Source organism: Copadichromis virginalis, linkage group LG15 (assembly GCF_057382275.1).
Source record: "Copadichromis virginalis isolate Kocher_CV1m ecotype Utaka linkage group LG15, C_Virginalis_male_GT1.1, whole genome shotgun sequence".
NCBI lineage: Eukaryota > Metazoa > Chordata > Actinopteri > Cichliformes > Cichlidae > Copadichromis > Copadichromis virginalis.
This window is the reverse complement of record NC_140632.1, coordinates 34,957,328-34,974,544: the sequence shown is the minus strand read 5'-3', so window position 1 is coordinate 34,974,544 and position 17,217 is coordinate 34,957,328. Positions and strand designations below refer to the sequence as shown.

The following is a 17,217-nucleotide window of genomic DNA, read 5'->3' as shown; positions in this document are numbered from 1 at the left end:
CATACGAAAAAAAGCTCCTTTCACCAAAACAAAAACACCCAAAAGAACCTACGAAGTTCGAGAGCTACCAAAGAAATTATTTATCCCACTAGGAAGGAACAGAAAAAACAATAACACACATACCTGTCACAATAGAAGCTGCAATCAGTTTTTGGCAAAGTGGCTTTTATATATCTCTTACTTGCCCAGATAAAAGGTCACAATTACGTCAAAAATGTCTTTTTAAAGAGAGATCTGAGGTAGAGGGCAGCAGAAAATTTTCAACAAATACAACAACAGTTCTATAAACATATTTTAATTGGCTAACTGTGCGTGGTCGTTTTTAAAGTGCTTGAGTGCTTATAAATCTCTTTATAACCTCTTTATAAATCCTGTTCACCAAAGTCTATTTACACATAAGACATTACACATAAAAATACACTAAAACATTGAAAATCAATTTTGGCAGACGATCAGTGTTTGGTAAGGTTGCACCTTACAGTCTAAACCCGGGGAATAACAACACTCCGTATTTCTCTGGATACCGGATTTGTATTGGTCACATTTCTGATTACGTGCCGAACGCGGAAGTGAGGCGCTTCTGATGTGATTTGATCAAGATGATCGGGGATCTGTTGATATTCGGGTAATTTATCGAGTCGTGTGGCAGATGTCACACGGAATCACATCTTGTATTGAGATAATAAGTTCTCTATGTGTCTTTATGTGTCGCTGTGTAATTTTGTGTTAGTCAGTCAGCCGTGTGTGGCGTAAAATGACAAGCTAACTAGCTTGGTGCTAATGCCAGCTCAGCAGCTAATACGCAACCAAACTCTCCGTGTTTGTGCTCTGCAGGACTTTACTGGTGAACGCAGGGGCTGTGCTGAACTTCAAGCTGTGAGTATTGTACTCAGTCATTAGTTTAGGTTTGTGTGTTAGCAGAATGTTGAAGGTTAACTGTGGGTGTCTTTTTTTCAGCAAAAGGAAGGAGTCGCAGGGATTTGGAGATGACTCTGGATCACCAACAACAGGTGTGTGTGTGTGTGTGAGTGTGAGTGTGAGAGAGAGAGAGAGAGAGAGAGAGAGAGAGAGAGAGAGAGAGAGAGTGTGAGTAGTATTGCCACAAACATTCACAGTCTATCTCTCAGGGGACAACATCAGAGAGTTTCTGCTCAGCCTGCGGTACTTCCGGATCTTCATCGCATTGTGGAACATCTTCATCATGTTCTGCATGATCCTGTGAGTAAGACTGTGTCAGTCGATGCTGATGGACCAGATGCAGTTTACTGAGAGGCACTCAATTACTTGTGCTGTGGGCTTTAGCTATTTTTATCCTAGTGTTTGTTTCATAGGGAGCATGATGGTTCAAATCGTGGAGAACGTAGAGTTTGCACGTTCTCTCCATGCTTGCATGGGTTCTCACTGTGTACTTCAGTTATACTTTTTTATACTTATACTTTTATCTACGACTAAAGGCTTTCTAAAATTCTGACACTCTCACATCGTTAGCAGCTCGCGATTCAGTATCTTACTCATGTGATAGACCATAGCTGCACAAAGACATGCATGGGTTTGGTGAATTGGTGACTCTAAATCGGCCTAAAAGGTGAACACCAGTGTGAATGTCTGTCTCTCAGTGTTAGCCTTGCAATAGATTAGCAACCTTTCCCTGTACCCTGCCAACCTTATGACAGCTGGGATAGGCTCCAGCTGCTGAATTGGGCACCGACTTGGATAAGCATAGGAAGATGCATAGATATTTGTTTCATATGTTGTGCTCCAAATATGAGAACGTGCTGAAGACTGATGTTGAGCCACATAAGCTTTCTTTGTGACACAGATTCCAATTGTTGCCAGAAACCTAGACCAGTGACAGTAATGGTTGCCACGACAAAAAAGTCCGAAGTTTTGAGTTTGGTCTTCTTGTGGGATTAGATTTTTTTTTTTTTTTTTTTTTTTTTTTTGTTAATTGAGGTTTTTTGACATTTCACACATCAAAAAAAAAATCCCAGAAAGTTCATTTAGTTCATCTGGACGTTGCTTTTTTTTTTTTAGTGGGACAAATAGTTTAGTTGCTCATCAAAGTAATTTTTTTCACTCTTTCTGAACTTTGTAAACAGTACATTTTCTCAGTAACAGGAAGAACTCTAAGCACCAAGCCAAAGTGTCTGCTCTTGGAACTCTGTTCTCATTCCACATATTTCACATAGAAGTAGAAACACGGGTCTGCAGTGAAATCCCCAGTTTCACCGACTTTGGCTAATTTGTAGCCAAAAGAACAAAGTGGAGAAATAAAGGGCTCTGTTATTGTATCCTGGAACACTGTTGAGCAATTGGTTCAGGTATGTGGATTATACGTGGGTGAAAAATCTAATTTCACGATGTACCACAAAGCATTTCTCACATTATCAAGTTCACCAGGGAGGAAATGAAAAATGGCAGGCTAGCTTTCTTAGACTGTCAAATTGCCATTAGTAATTGGGGACATTTAAAAGTCGACGTGTACTTTAAATCAATGCACACGGATCAGTATTTCATTCTTGACTCTCGTTCTCCGTTAAAACACAAACTGGGTGTCATCAGGACACTACAACACAGAGCGAACACCATCACCACACAGACCGGCTTGGGAAGCTGAAGGTCATCGTATGAAAAATGGCCCTGAGGGAATGTGGTTGTCCCAGCTGGACATTTGTCAAAGCTGGGAAGGCACCTAAAAATAGCTGCAGGCAATTCAGGGGAGAAGGACAGTCACTACCTAAGCAAAAACCTTTACATGGAAAGGTAGAGACCATCTCTGAATCCAGGAGGAGGCCCAGGGGTACATCTTTCACCACTCTGGAGCTGTTACTGTTACAGCTACAGCATTTTACCAGTGCTGTAGCTCTAATAGTGTGTTGCAGCTACTTCCCAACTCTCTGGCCATTAATCAACGGTCATGACAATTTGCATATGATCATGCAATGATCATGAAACTGACCTCGTGAGCTATTGTTAGGCAATGGTGCTACTCCTAAAAGCTTAACAAAAGAAGGCAGCTGAAGTTCGTCAAGACTTTTCCCCTCTCAGTCAAGAGGGCACTTCAGTTCTAAAAACAAAAGGTGGAGGAGTCGCAGATATTTAAACCCCTAGATTGTCCCTTAGGAGGTGGCCGTTGACACTATTGATCATGTGCGTCATCACATCACAAGGTTTGAGGGGAAAAAAAAGGCTGAGTGGAACCACTGTGACACCCTGCCCTGCCCTACCATGGAAGCTATTGAGGTCAACTGAGACGAGGTGTGAACGGGCGGAGATGCACCTGGGAAGGATAATCAAAACTGAATTGTAGGTGGCTGATAGCTGCTGTCATTGTCACCACCTCTGTTAAGTGATGGTCGTTCACAGTGGACATGCATGGCCTCTCCAAAAGTTGTTTCTGTTCATCTGGACGTAGCGTTTTCAGTGGGAGAAACGTTTTGTTACTCATCCAAGTGACTTCTCAGCTGACTGCAGGTTTCCCCAATCATATAAACAGTACATTTGCATAATGACTGAAGCCAGCCCACAGAAGGAACAATGGACTGGAAGGTCTGTTTCTTCATCACGATCGTGGGGGCGATCGTGGCTCAAGAGTTGGGAGTTCGCCTTTTAATCAGAAGGTTGCTGGTTCGAGCCCCAGCTTGGACAGTCTCGGTCGTTGTGTCCTTGGCATTGCCATTAGTTAGCATTGCCGTTGTGTCCTTGGGCAAGACACTTCACCCGTTGACTACTGGTGGTGGTCAGAGTGCCCGGTGGCGCCAGTGTCCGGCAGCCTCGCCTCTGTCAGTGCGCCCCAGGGTGGCTGTGGCTACAATGTAGCTTTCCATCACCAGTGTGTGCATTGTAAGATGGCGAAAGATAGGCCACCTCCTCAATTCAGAGATGGTCTTTCCCTATTCACGTAAATGGGTGAATAGGGAATGTGCTCAAACTAACGTTCCTCCCTGTCCAGGATGTGTACCAGTTGTCTTCTTTGTCCAAAGTGTGAACATTGGCATCCTCGATGCCAATCAGAGGATAGAGTGACCTTTGTTCTTTCGGTATAGATTTACAGCTGAGTCCTGTCCTGTTGAGTTGACTCTTCTATGGTGTGCCATGCATAGATTATATAATTAGGTCTTAACCTTTTGTTTTTAGAAATGAAGAACCCTCTTGGATGAGAGGTGTAACATCTTCACAAACTTAAAGTCTGGTTGCCTTGTTTTTCAACCAGTTAAGACTACTGTGACCTGAATTACTGAGAACGTTTCTCCTTCTGAAAATGCAAGTCCATGTGAACAAATTCAACTTTCTGGGATACTGTATTAGTTTTCACTGACACATATAAATGCATTATATTTGGGGAGGATATTTAAGGATTACGCCATGTTTGCTTTTAAAGGTAAAATACGGTTGTGGGGTAGCAGTAAGCTGCAGACATGAGTCAGCACCTTCACATGTTTTTCAAGTTAAACATTATAACAAGAAAAAAATGTGACTGTTGCTGCCAATGAAGTCTTACTGCTTTGAAGGGGGGTAAAGTAATCCAGAAGCCAATTCTTTACAACTGGGAGCAGAAGAAACTTCTTACAATTCACATTATTAGTCTGAGTCTGCAGTCTGGACAAACACTGAACAACCAAAGCTTGGTGTGAAGAAACTTGAATTTGGCGTTTAAAGGATGAAGCCGTGGACCCAATCTGAGAACACTTCAGACACTTGTTTATATCAGTCAGTGTTTCTGGGGATCTCTGATGACCACGTCTAACTTTGTTATTACCACGGTTTTCTTATGTGCCAACATACCAAACAAATTGCCTCAAAATGCTTTCATAAACCTGATGATGGGTTCCCCAATCCCCAGATCTAAATCCAGTGGTGCACCTTTAGGATGTGGTCAATCAGGAGGATAACACCATGATTGCACAGCTGATAAATCAACACAGAATATGTGATGCAATCATGTAGACATGGACCAGGAGTCCTTTTGTTACAACTTGTATAATCCATGAGTCCATCTGAGAGTGAATGAAGTCCCAACTCAGCATTACTGAGGTTAAACCTATAAAGTGCTTGATGATTGTGCTGTCCTGTCTTTTTTGTGTGTGTGTGTAAATCAAACGTTTTTATGCCCTTTAGATGTGCGCTGCTTCTCCTGAAATTAGCAGAAGTGTGCTGCTGTTCTAACTAGCCAAATGTCTTCAATCTGCACAGATTGTTTGGATCATGATCGTGTGTGGCCAGTGGACTTCCTCCAAGATGCTTCCCTTTCCAGATGGATGCTGTCAGCTTCTCCTTAATGTCCTTTTTCTCTTTCTTTGACCCTTTTACTAGTAATTATACTCCTTTTGGTTTACAACCCTTTGTGCTGTACAGGAATTTATGAATGGCTGTATTTATTCTTCTCTTGTTACATTTTTATTGATCTTTCTTTAACTGTAACACCTTTGCTGGAAACTTGTGGTTTTGTAGTTAGTGGTAAAGAAACACCAGAAACATCATTTTATTCCTTTTTCCTGCACAGGCTCAGTTCATCCAGATTCCACAGAAAAATCTGAATCTGATTTGTGAGTTATAAATAGGATTATTTTACTCACTTATGTGTTTGTTTTCAACTTCTTAGGGGGGGGAAATTGTGCTATTTTCTTTATTCAGCAGCACATGTGCTGTAATTAAATATATATTCACTGTAAATGTGACCTTATTCTTAATAAAAAATAAAGTTTTATTATCAAATATGTTCTGTCTTTTGAAAGAAGGCAAGTCAAAAAAGGCAATGTGATTTTCTGGGCTATATTCTGGGAAGCCTCGGGTCTTGGTGTACATGTGGGTTACTTTAACATGCTGCACCTGCCTAAACATTGTTCCAGACCACCTGCATCCAGTCAACAGTATTCCCTGATTGCAGCGGCCTCTCTCAGCAGGATCATGTGCCCTGTCGCACTGCAGAATTTGTTCATGAGTAGTTTAACACAGATAAAGAGTTCAAGGTCTTGTCCTGGCCTTCAACCCCGCCCATATCTCAGTTTGAGCATTTGTAAGGGGTATGGGAAATACAAGTCAGACTCATGGAGGCCCCTTGAAACCTGCTGCTAACATGTTAATGTGCGATTCTGCACGACATCTGGAGTGGGCCTGTGGACTCGATGCTTCCAGGCATCCGGGTTTCAGCTACAAAACAGAGCAGCATAATATTCATTCACTGGCAGCTTCATTAGACACAACTAAGAGGCTTGTTAAAGCAGCCAGTCACATTGCAGAAACATAATGCAATCAATGCAGCGCAAAAAATCTGTCGTTACAACCAAGATATACAGAAGAGCATCCCTGAACACACATCAAACCTTGAAGCAGATGGGCTACAGGAACACAAGACCACACTCCTGTCAGCCAGTAATAGGAAACTGAGGCTACAGTTCACAGCAGCTCACCAAATCAAATTTAAACAATAGAAAATTATAAAAGTGTTGCCTGGTCTGATGAGTTTTAAGTTCTGCTGCAACATCCAAGCTGTGGGCTCAGAATTTGGCATAAACAACATGAAAGCACAGACCCATTCTGCCTTGTATGAATAGTTCAGATTAGATGTGGTTTGATGGTGTGGGGGGACATTTTTTGCCACTTTGGACCCCGTAGTACCTGCTGAACATCATTAAAATGCCACAGCCTACCTGAGTATTGTTGCTGACCGTGCCCATCCAGCAGGATAACAACCATGTCACAAAACTCAAAACATCTTAAACCATAACATGTCTCAGTGTCATGCTGCAGCATGTCTGAAGAGATATTTATCCAGGCTAGAAATCCAGTTTCTGGAGATGTTATGGTGACCAACAACCAGCAAACTCTCCTCATGCAGCAGCTCTTCATCTTAGGTGAAATAGAAAATTACTACCCAAAGAATCCATCGTCTCTGTGTACTTCTAGTGACTCAAACAGTTGGTGAGATTCTCTTCTAATCCACAAGTAACTTACCAGACGTGTGAGAAGACAAGTGGTTGTTATCGCCTCTGAGCAGGCTTGACACAGCCAGCAACAATCAGGGTTTTATGTCATTCCTCCTTGGCATTGTGTTAACACACCTGAATGCTCCAGAGTCGTCTGCTTTTACATAGGTGCTCACATTTGCTGATGATCAGATAATCAAGTGTGTTTGATTATCAGCAGTTTGCTGCTAATTGCCTTTTTAATTCCAGTGGAAGCAGTAAGGGTGGAGTTAGTTTTAATAGGACTGTATCTGTTTTGGAAAACATAGAGAGTTGTGCATTTTTAAATACTAAAATATAACTATAACAAAGCTTATCCCAGCTTAAAGAGATTAAGCTGTTTTGGGGAAAAGATTTAGTTTAACAAAACAAACATGTATCAACCTTAATCTGAATAAAACTGAAGCAATCATGTGTTTATAAAATTAAGAAATCTTTTTAAGGGTGTGTTCATGACTCTTTCTGTTCTTTGCCTTTCTCAACAATGCTGATTTAATCAACTGCAAACTCGGCCTGTCTATTAGCAGAGAACTGAAGAGATTTGGTGAGGAGGTTTTTTTTGGTTATCAACTATATGGCAACATCATGTGGCATACACTGTTTCTCATTTATAAATAGTTTATGCAGAAGATTTTTGAAATTTAGTGTATTTTTCAGTTGAAATATCCATACGTATTTTCCATAATCATTTTTTAGTGAATAAGACTTGTTTTGTATGGTGAGATTTTGATGACCGTCCCTGACAGAAGAGATATCATCAAAGGTGGCTCCAACATCAAGCTTCAGTTTCAAGTGAACTGGAAGGCACCTTGATTTATTAGTTAGATGTGGAGGACGTTCAGACGAGACAAAAATATGAATTTGGTATTATTAAAGGTTATTTTTGTGTAAGAAAATTTTAACTATGGAGTCCTTTTATATACAGCATAGTCTCGCTTTCTATCTTTAAATTTATTAGACCACCGCCTAGTATAGTACGGTTTATTACACAGATGCTCTAACAGTATTTGTCATTTCCATTTGTTATGCTTCTGTCATGATTAATCTAACAGAATGTATTTAATGCTAAAATATAATTATTGTTTTACGATACATTAAGATACAAAATACAGATATTTACTTGCATTCCTGCGTAGAAAAAATGGTTGAATGTTATGTTTTATTAATATAATTCCTTACTTCTAGAGAAGCCCCGTGTGGCGATGAACAACTCATTGGATTGACATGAATTCAGTTTCTTATGATTGTAATAAATAATACAGTTTTTTCTTTTACACTCATTTGATAGATTTCCAGAATATGTATATATCCTTGTTTTAGCGACAGCTGCTCTAATCGATTTCTTAGGACCACCTTTCCGGTTTTATTGTCTTTCTTTTTTTTTGTTAAATTTACAGCTTGCTGCGAGCACGTGGATTTGACGCGGGTCGAAGCCGGTTACGTAAAGATTTCCCACAATGCTCTGCTGCCTCACAAAAAGCTCGGTGAGAAGGCCGAGAAGGAGGCGGCTACCAGCCGAGGGGGTAGCCGATTCCCGGAGAGGGTGTTCTGTCTCCTGCAGTTAGCGGTACCAAACAGGTGAGGGTGGCGATTGGAAACAAAGACAGAAGCATCATAAAGCATGATGCCCGCTGCTTCGGGGGAGCTTCCGTCGGAGTTGTGAGTGTCAGCGGGTTTCCCATCGCCGGCTCTTCGGGGGATTCTGCTGTCTGTCTCCGTCCCGACCCGCGACACCGTCAGGCGATGACAGCGGCTACAGCCACTCCGCAGGTGATGAGAGACCGGCTGCTACAGGCCATCGACGGCCAGAGCAATGTGAGTATGTCCACTGGTTTTAAGCGGAATTAACTGGGTGGAGAAGAGCAGACAATGGTGGTCGAGCTGGTGGCCTCGAGTCGCTATAGGGGAACTGACAGAGTGGAGGCATTCAGCGTCTGGACACTTAGTATTTGCTTGCTAATTAGCTGGCTAACGTCTAGTTAGCGAAAGTGAGTGATGAAGCAGGCATGCCAGAGCCCGGTTAAGTTGATGCTAGCGACAATTGTGTGCACTTACAGTAGAGTTCATCAGGGCAAGAGAGGGGGACGTGCTGAATGTAGTGCAAGTTCCCTTTAGACACAGAGGCTCTGCAGAGAGGAGACCTCCAGCAGGGCTCCGAGGTTTGTAACGCCTTTATCTAAGATGACCCCGGGATTACTTTAGGTGTGTTACAGCAGTATAAACAGCCAAGCCGAGTTAGTCAGCAACCTACAAACATGTATGGCTTCTCAGTGAGCTACCCAGCACCAGCGACCATTACAAACAAATGGATTCAGAGCTGTTGTTGTTTACAGTGTCATTTAAGTACTCCCAGTGTGTTACTGCTGAGTGTCCAACACACGCCTGATTATCCACATGCCTGGGGTGTCAAAATAAGGCCCAGGGGCCAGAATCGGTCAGCAAAGATTCCAATCCGGCCAAACTGGATGGTTTTGGAAAATGTGAAGGAGGGCTTTTAACTCATTCACTGCCAGCCATTGGCAGTGAATGAGTTAACTGTGTTTTCATGAGTTTTACAGCTTGTCCTACTGATAAAGCACCTCCCCTGTTGTCATTCATACTACACCTAAAATAATTAAGGTGGTTGCCTGGTGGAGGGTGAACGATCTTTTTCTGTAATTTTAGACATGCTGATAGGTGCCTTTCATTTACTGCAGCAGCAGCATTTCTTTATTAAATGGGATTAAATGTTTAGCTAAACTTCTTTACACTGACAGAAAGAGAGGTTTCACTGGTTTGGCCCGCTTTAGATCAAACTGGGCTGTGTGTGGCCCACAATGTAAAATAAGTTTGACATCCCTATTTACAATTTCTTATTTCAACATGCTTACCTGCAGTCATGCACTGGGGGTGCTCTCTGTGACATCCTGCCAGAAAGCCTTGAAATGCCCAGCATCCCACACACAGTTTACACCTGATTTATGCTTCAGCAGGATATCAATGCTGTAACCTGATGTGCACTTCGCAAGTAATGTAACTACACGTTGGCTGACGCAACTATTGCCATTGGCCTGTTCAGATGCGTCGCCATAGTATGAAGAATAATAATCATAGGTTCAGTATAAAGATTCACAAATGTTGGCAGACTGCTGAAACTGCTTGGATGCATGTGAGAGAATGTACAAAGAAAAGCTTGCCACCAAATAAAACTGACCACAACAAAGAGAATTTTCCACTAGGATGGAAAATTAGTTTCTATCGGCTGACACCAAATATAAAACACCGGGAGACGACCACGCGGTAAATAACACGTAATGCAAACGCAAGAGCAGACCTGACCGTGATTCACTGCATCAATCAGAAGTCAGGGCTTGTGGTCCACAGTGATGTAACGCATTTTATTCCAGAAGCATCTACGTGTTACATTTTTGCCAACGACTCCTCACTCAACGTTTTTCGATCAGGGGTTTTTTAATGTCATAAGTTTGATCGCAGGCACACTACAGCTAGAGTTGGGCTTTGGCTTTGCAAAGGAAATCCTCCGCTGCAACACATGTTAACCAATAACCACATTGTTGATCATTGCAGAAGTGGCTGCAGATTAAAGACAACAATCATCTGAATACGTGGGCTTTCTACTATTTTGGTGGACTAAAACGGCACATTTGCATGCTTTCTCGTTTTGACAAACTGAGCCCGAAACTAGTAAATGTTTTCTAAACGTACAGGTGCACATTTGAAAGTTTATTCAAATGATTTCTCGACCTTTTGATAAGTTCTTTTTTTCCCCTTCTGAGGAATGTGTTTGGTGGAGTGGCAACATCTAGATACAGACATGTCTTCCTTTAATGCTGTTTTTGTGATTTCTCAGTAGGGCTGAGCGATATGGCCTAAAATCCATATCACGGTATAATTTGAAGCATGTGCGGTAACGATATATATCACGATATATTATTTTCTTCTGTATAACGTATTTTACACACTGTAAGGCACACTTAAAATCCTTTAATTATCTCAAAAATCGACAGTGTGCCTTATGTATGAATTCTGGTTGTGCTTACTAACCCCATCCAGGCATCCATGAAAACAGAATTTATTAAATTTAACGGAGCAGGAAGTTGGCTCGCTAGCTTCCACCTAAACATGATATAGCATGTTCTGACTGAGAGATTTCTGAAAAAATTAAAAAATACAGCTCTGCTATCACTTCCAACATAAATGAAGACAGAAAACTAAACAGCAGTGACTTTTACAGGGTTACTGAAGTCGGACTAGCTGGTATATAAAGATGTCCTATGTGATCGCTAGCAAAACAGCCACATTAGCATAACATTAGCACAGTGTTTCAAAAGTGTTTCATCTCTTTGCTGTTACTGTCGCCCGGCATAATTTGCAGATGATGTTGTTTGCAGCCGTTGCAATGCTTTCGACCAAAACAGGCGCAGCTTGATGACACCATCAACATGCGCTGTCGCAGTAGAGCGGTTTAGTCAAAATCTCTACCGTTGGCCAAATTTATATCGTTTCTACCATATACCGTTTTTACCGCCCACCCCTGTCTCTCAGTATTTTTGTATATAATTGGTCTTTCTTTTCCAGCAGATATGCAACATGGTGGTCGTCGTGGAGGTGATCTCCTTTTTGGAGAAATATCCTATCACCAAAGAGGCACTGGAGGTAAGTTACAACATGTGCCATCAGCAAATAAAGCAATCAAATGCAGATTTTTAGCAGTCAAGTTTCATCCGCTGTTAAACAATCATCAATCTTATCTCCTCTTAAAGGAAACCCGCCTGGGCAAGCTCATCAACGACGTCCGGAAGAAAACCAAAAACGAGGACCTCGCAAAGAGAGCCAAGAAGCTTCTGCGGAACTGGCAGAAGCTAATCGAACCAGGGAAGGTTGAGGTGTTGTCAAAAGGCGGCACCAGTGCGTCGTGGTCTTCCATTGGCGGTGCTCATCCTTGCATCTCTGCTCCAGCCACCAACCCACCGTCGGGTAAAACGGGCCCAGAGTTGAAGAACAGAAATGATTTCAACAACTGCTCCCTGAGAGTGGAAAAACCGAGCAACAAAAAACGCAAGGGCGAGCAGAAGGAAGGACCGATTTTACCAGCAAAGATACCTAAAACAACTCTTAATGATAAAATCCAAAACTCAAAGCAGCTGCAAACCAATGGAATTGGTACCGGCACAGAAATTTTTGCAGATATTTGTGCACATCAGTCTTTGGACAGGGACATTCCTGAGGCTTTGGACAACGACAAGCTAAATAAAATCCCTGTTCATGCTGTAAAACCTCACTCAAATTTCCCAGGATGCAGCAAGCCTCCTAGCACTTCCTCTTTGCTAAAAGCATCAGTTCTGCAGCAGCAAGCCAGACAGGAGCAAGCTGCCTCTGGGGGAAAGTGTCGACCCAGAAGCCCACGCTGTTCCTTGCACAGTCCTCAGACTCTAAAACAGGAAGCTGTTGTGAAACAAACTGCACCCCAAGCACAGAGTATTCCTACCCCCAGCGTGAGACCTGGGACTGTAGATAACTCTGGGCTCGGACTGTCTCCTCAGCCTTTCAGCGCATCTGTTCAGGGTTTTCACACTGACGGTTCAGGGTCTGCTGATTTGGACTCTCACCACCTGCCTCCTAGTATGTCTCTCCACGGCTCCACTGTCACCCCCTGCAGTGGCGTGGAGAGTCTGGAAGATGAGGGTCCTTCTTTTAATACAGGGAAAAGAAAAAGACAGAAATACAGACCTAAGGATTGCTCTGTTAATTTAGAAGGGCTGACTGTAGAAGACAGAACAAAACCAGTGAGGTTAAAAGACAGGAGGCTGACGTTCGATCCTGTAACGGGGCAGATCAAAACCTCCTTCCAGAAGGATTCTTTCCCAGAGGGCGAGGACAGACCGAATCACAAACCTGAGAATAACTGGTCAGAACAGCCGAAGCAAAATCCGCCAGTTCCTCCCAGTCCTTTCCAGCAGACGGACTGGAAAGAGCTGTCGAGGAGCGAAATCATCCAGTCGTACCTTAGCCAGCAAAGCAATGTGCTGACGTCGTCGGGCGCGCACACCCCCGGTGCACACTTTTTCATGTCAGAGTTCCTGAAGAAGGAGGAGCACCGGAGCAAAGATGCTAAGAAAACACACACGCTGGTTTCAGACTCGCCACCTGGAGAGATCCCTGGAGTCAGCAGAGAGGTGAATGGCAAAGACCTGAGCAGGTTACACACACAGCACTGGTCCGGGGTAAATGGTTGCTATGACACAATGGATAAATGGTACGACTGGACCGAGTGCATCTCCTTGGACCCGCACGGAGATGAGAGCAGGCTGAACATACTGCCCTACGTCTGCCTGGATTGAAACTGAAGTCAGGTCGGTAAATGAGACGTCGATCCTTGCCTTCCCTGCGCGGCAGAGCGGGCCGGGATGCGTGAAGACTCTTCTTCACCGTGTATGCTGCTGTTGGAGTAAATACGCTGCCTGCTCGAGTGTTTGTTGGAGCACAGGAGGTGTAATCAGTGTTTTATTTTGAAAAAGTCTGAACAAAACGTGAGGACAGTGTGAAGGGGAAAGGCTATGCATCTTTGACTGTTTAGATGTCAATGTTTAACAAGTGTACAGAGTGAGTTTACAAAGCAGGGAGACGAGCGGCTCTGATACCCACGAGTTTATATACTGGAGAGGAGATTAAATATACAGATGCATTTTATCCATCTTAAGTTATCTTATTCTATCCACATGCCTCACAGAATGTGACTTTATTGCATTTCATGCAGTCATTCATAGTTTTTTTTTTTTTTTTAATTGTTATTATGTAATTTTTATGCATTAACCGACTAAATCAGGGTTGCTGCTTTTGTCAGCAGGCAGTAGCACGATACATCATTGGAACGTTTGTTCATGCTTTTTGAACAAAGCGTTTGAGCTCTTAAAATTAAAACTGCTGCTTCCCGCAGCTGCACGCCTGCCTCTCGTTGTAACTTCTAGCAGATTGAACCGACGGATCGGTTTTAAAACATTTGAATATTTTTCTTGTTTGCTCTTTAATGTGATGTGAAACTTCCAGATGTGACCACTGTTTGTGGTGAGAGGGGGAGAAGGCTTGCATACAAGCTGATAGAGAAATTTGGCTGTATGTATATTTATTTACATATTGAGATTTGCATACATGTTTAAACTGTATTGAATCATCTTGTTAGTTTTTTTTTTTGTTTTGTTTTGTTTTGTTTTTTTTTGCAAGCAACAACAGTGAGGCTGCTACGGTGTTGTGTGATCTCGAAGACACCTACCGTCACAGGAACTAACACAAATGTGGCTTTGGCTGTTTTGGCGGGCGTTTATCAATCTGTAGGCAAATGCTGTCAAAGCGGCAACGTCACAGTAGTGCAAGATTTTACAGATGTGTAGCTGACATTAAAATGAGGGGCCAGATTCATTGATGGTTTGTGATTTGACAACACTTTGGCATCTCATCTGTTGCAGTGTCATAATAGGGTTAGGAATCAGTTCACTAATTGACATTCCAGACTTTACCTACTGATTCATCAACATGCTGTACTTTACACACTCAAATAACACATCCTGATACTGTGTACTTTTTATTTTTTGGGCTTGCCTTTTCCCTTTACTGTGTATTAAGGTTGTAAAATATGAATCAGCACGGCAGAGCAGATTGTGCTACCAGCTTGCATCCTTGTACTGTCAGGAAGAAGTAAGAAATAAATTGACATGCTGGATAATACTTAATAGCATTCCTTTAAATATTATTTGCCTTATGGAAACCCGTGTTTTCCCTAAAGACAGAGCCTTAGTGAATGTACAGGTATGATCCTTTTGTGTTCATTTGAATGCAAAAGACAATATATTTGCTACCTAGTCCTTTTCAATGGACATGTAATGTGTTAATAAAAAGAAAATGAAGGAATTGTTATTATGTCATCTCTTTAACCCCCCCACTCACACCCACACTCACTCCTTTTTTTTCCCTTTTTTAAGGGCTCTGCAGTTACTGATGTTCCTGACCAATTAAATCCAGAACAAGTTCAGTACTGTCTCTGCATGTAAATCACTTATGTACATTTCCATTCATCACTAAGAGAAACGATTTCCATGATATTTTCATAATATAACTGGACAGTTCCTAATAAAATTAACTGATACTCTCCTCTATAAATGGAAAGGAACTGATCTGATTCATCATTTAGTTAAAAACAAAAAAAAACTGGCAACTGATTGAATAATTCTCTTTTTTTTTTTTTACATGTAATTTCAAAAAAATCTTGGTTACAAGAATTTGCTACGTTTTCAGTTTGGCACCAGTTTTTTTAGACATTTTCTTACACTAAAGTAGAGCTGGGCGATATGAGATTTTTTCATATCACGATATGTTTTTTTCATTTCAGCCGATAACGATATCCATCACGATATAAGCCAAATAACTATATTTGTAAGATTTAAATGTGCCGTTGCTCACAAGTAAAATGTGAAAGAATCAGCAGCTTGTTTTTATTTAAATATTTATTTCCCATAAGTTCAACAGGGTAGATGTACTTAAGGAACATGAGTTTTTCAGATAAATAAAGGCAAATATTGCAAACTACACAAAAGGCAGCCGCTAAAGCGTTTAAGTTTCAAAATAGAACAAACAAAACAGACTAAATTGTCAATTCCACTTAGAAACAAAATATTAATTCTAAAAATAAATCTTAGTTTGTGTTACAGAAGAACAGACAAAACTGACTAACTTTTGTCAATATCAAATAAACTGAGAACTAAAAGGAAATTCTCACTCTCCTTGTTGTATAGCTGAGCTTTTCAAACAGTTTTAACAGTTACTTTAGTCTGACAAAAGCCGAATGACGAATTAGCGCTTCCAGTCAGAGACTGAGGCTACGTCCACACGTACACGGGTATTTTTGAAAACGGAGATTTTCCGTTTTCGTTTTAAAAAATAATCCCGTCCACACATAAAGGCAGAAATGAAGGAAAACGCTGCTATGAACATGCCAAAGCAGCAGGTGGCGCTAGATTCCTAACTGTGCAGAAATGTTGGCCAATCAGAAGTCTAGAAGCCTCGGTGGGAAAAAGTAAACAAAGCTGGGGCATAGAAGCAGAACCGAGTCGTATGTGTGGAGGGACAGTAACTGTGTGTATATGTAAGCATTTAAACACTGCAGAGAGTAGAATTAACAGTAACAGTATTGTAGAAATTCATTTCACCGAAACAATAACGTGGCGCACAGTGTGACGCATGCACCAGTTTATTGTATTTCCAGACTTGCTTTCGGCACAATTTACAGTGCACGCTACTCTGTTTTTTGTCAGACTTGAAATAGCCGAAATACCTTCACACTACGGAACTTCTATGGCTCTTCCGTTTGACAATCTCTCCGGCATTGGAACCATCATCTGTTTTCTCTTCGGTCACGCTCGGTTGATTTTTCTAGTCGGCACACTCATTTCCTCCATTACGCGCTGGCTCCATTACCCGCTGGCTGCTTCCCAAACAAACACACGTGCGGCTTGGCACTTGTGCTGTACGTAACAAGTCACGCGACGTGACGCTGCGGCTGTGATTGGTTCGGCTCTGCGCTACTTAATTTGGATTGGCTGACCTTTTTTTTTTTTTTTTTTTTTTTTGAGGACAAGAGCGGCGAGGTCTATCGCGATAGCTTAATTTCTCTATCGAGTAAAAGTTATATCGCGATACATATCGTTATCGTTCTATCGCCCAGCTCTACACTAAAGTAATATACGTGTACTGTACTTAGTCGCAGCTCTAAATACAGCCTTTAAAAATCATGTGAAATTACCATACCATTGTGTTAGATTGCCTGACAATGACTTTGTATCAGTCTTCTAAAATCTGAATGTTCAGTTCCCTTTTTAAACACAAACAGTCTGAGACTGCATATTTCTACCAAGGCTTAACATCTACATCAGGGCTGGGCGGTAATTTTTCCTGAACTCAGATCTCCTCACAATAAATGTTATATGTTTACAAACTGATAGTGTCAATGATGGTCATTAACTTTGTGACAATAAAAGAGAAAAGGCTGAGACTGACAGTTATACTGGCTTTTTACAATAAACATGTACAATAATGGGTTATGTTTAAAATGTCTATACTCAGCATGACAGTACTTTTTGATAAAGGCACAGAGCTGTGTTTGTTTTAAAGTTTTCACTAGAGTTATCGTAGTTTTGTATTTTTTAAATTAGCTTTTATTTTTATTTCATTTTGACTTCTTGGTTTTAATTCAGTTTGTTTC

The 17,217-nt window shown here is 41.6% G+C and overlaps 2 protein-coding genes across 2 annotated transcripts; both read left to right on the top strand.

Annotated features, from left to right (window-relative positions):
• Positions 1-549: 549 nt before the first annotated feature.
• smim7 (small integral membrane protein 7) lies at positions 550-5,715 on the top strand. The gene is made up of 5 exons (XM_085433117.1): positions 550-625; positions 835-876; positions 958-1,010; positions 1,128-1,218; positions 5,194-5,715. The coding sequence occupies exons 1-5, from the start codon at positions 600-602 to the stop codon at positions 5,207-5,209; spliced, it is 228 nt and encodes a 75-aa protein (XP_085289243.1). The 5' UTR covers positions 550-599; the 3' UTR covers positions 5,210-5,715.
• A 2,677-nt stretch (positions 5,716-8,392) lies between these two features.
• On the top strand, positions 8,393-14,914 carry LOC146692873 (mediator of RNA polymerase II transcription subunit 26). Its single transcript, XM_085433116.1, has 3 exons — positions 8,393-8,780; positions 11,547-11,621; positions 11,729-14,914. The coding sequence occupies exons 1-3, from the start codon at positions 8,709-8,711 to the stop codon at positions 13,304-13,306; spliced, it is 1,725 nt and encodes a 574-aa protein (XP_085289242.1). The 5' UTR covers positions 8,393-8,708; the 3' UTR covers positions 13,307-14,914.
• The last annotated feature ends 2,303 nt before the right edge of the window (positions 14,915-17,217 follow it).

What these genes read in the sequence shown, in the direction of transcription:
- LOC146692873 (XM_085433116.1), top strand. Translation starts at nt 8,709, where the DNA reads ATGACAGCGGCTACAGCCACTCCGCAGGTGATGAGAGACCGGCTGCTA. An exon ending in CCATCGACGGCCAGAGCAAT is followed by an intron (nt 8,781 to 11,546) that starts GTGAGTATGTCC and finishes CTTTTCCAGCAG; the next exon opens with ATATGCAACATGGTGGTCGT. An exon ending in TCACCAAAGAGGCACTGGAG is followed by an intron (nt 11,622 to 11,728) that starts GTAAGTTACAAC and finishes CTCCTCTTAAAG; the next exon opens with GAAACCCGCCTGGGCAAGCT.
- smim7 (XM_085433117.1), top strand. Translation starts at nt 600, where the DNA reads ATGATCGGGGATCTGTTGATATTCGG. An exon ending in GGGGATCTGTTGATATTCGG is followed by an intron (nt 626 to 834) that starts GTAATTTATCGA and finishes TGTGCTCTGCAG; the next exon opens with GACTTTACTGGTGAACGCAG. An exon ending in CTCTGGATCACCAACAACAG is followed by an intron (nt 1,011 to 1,127) that starts GTGTGTGTGTGT and finishes TCTATCTCTCAG; the next exon opens with GGGACAACATCAGAGAGTTT.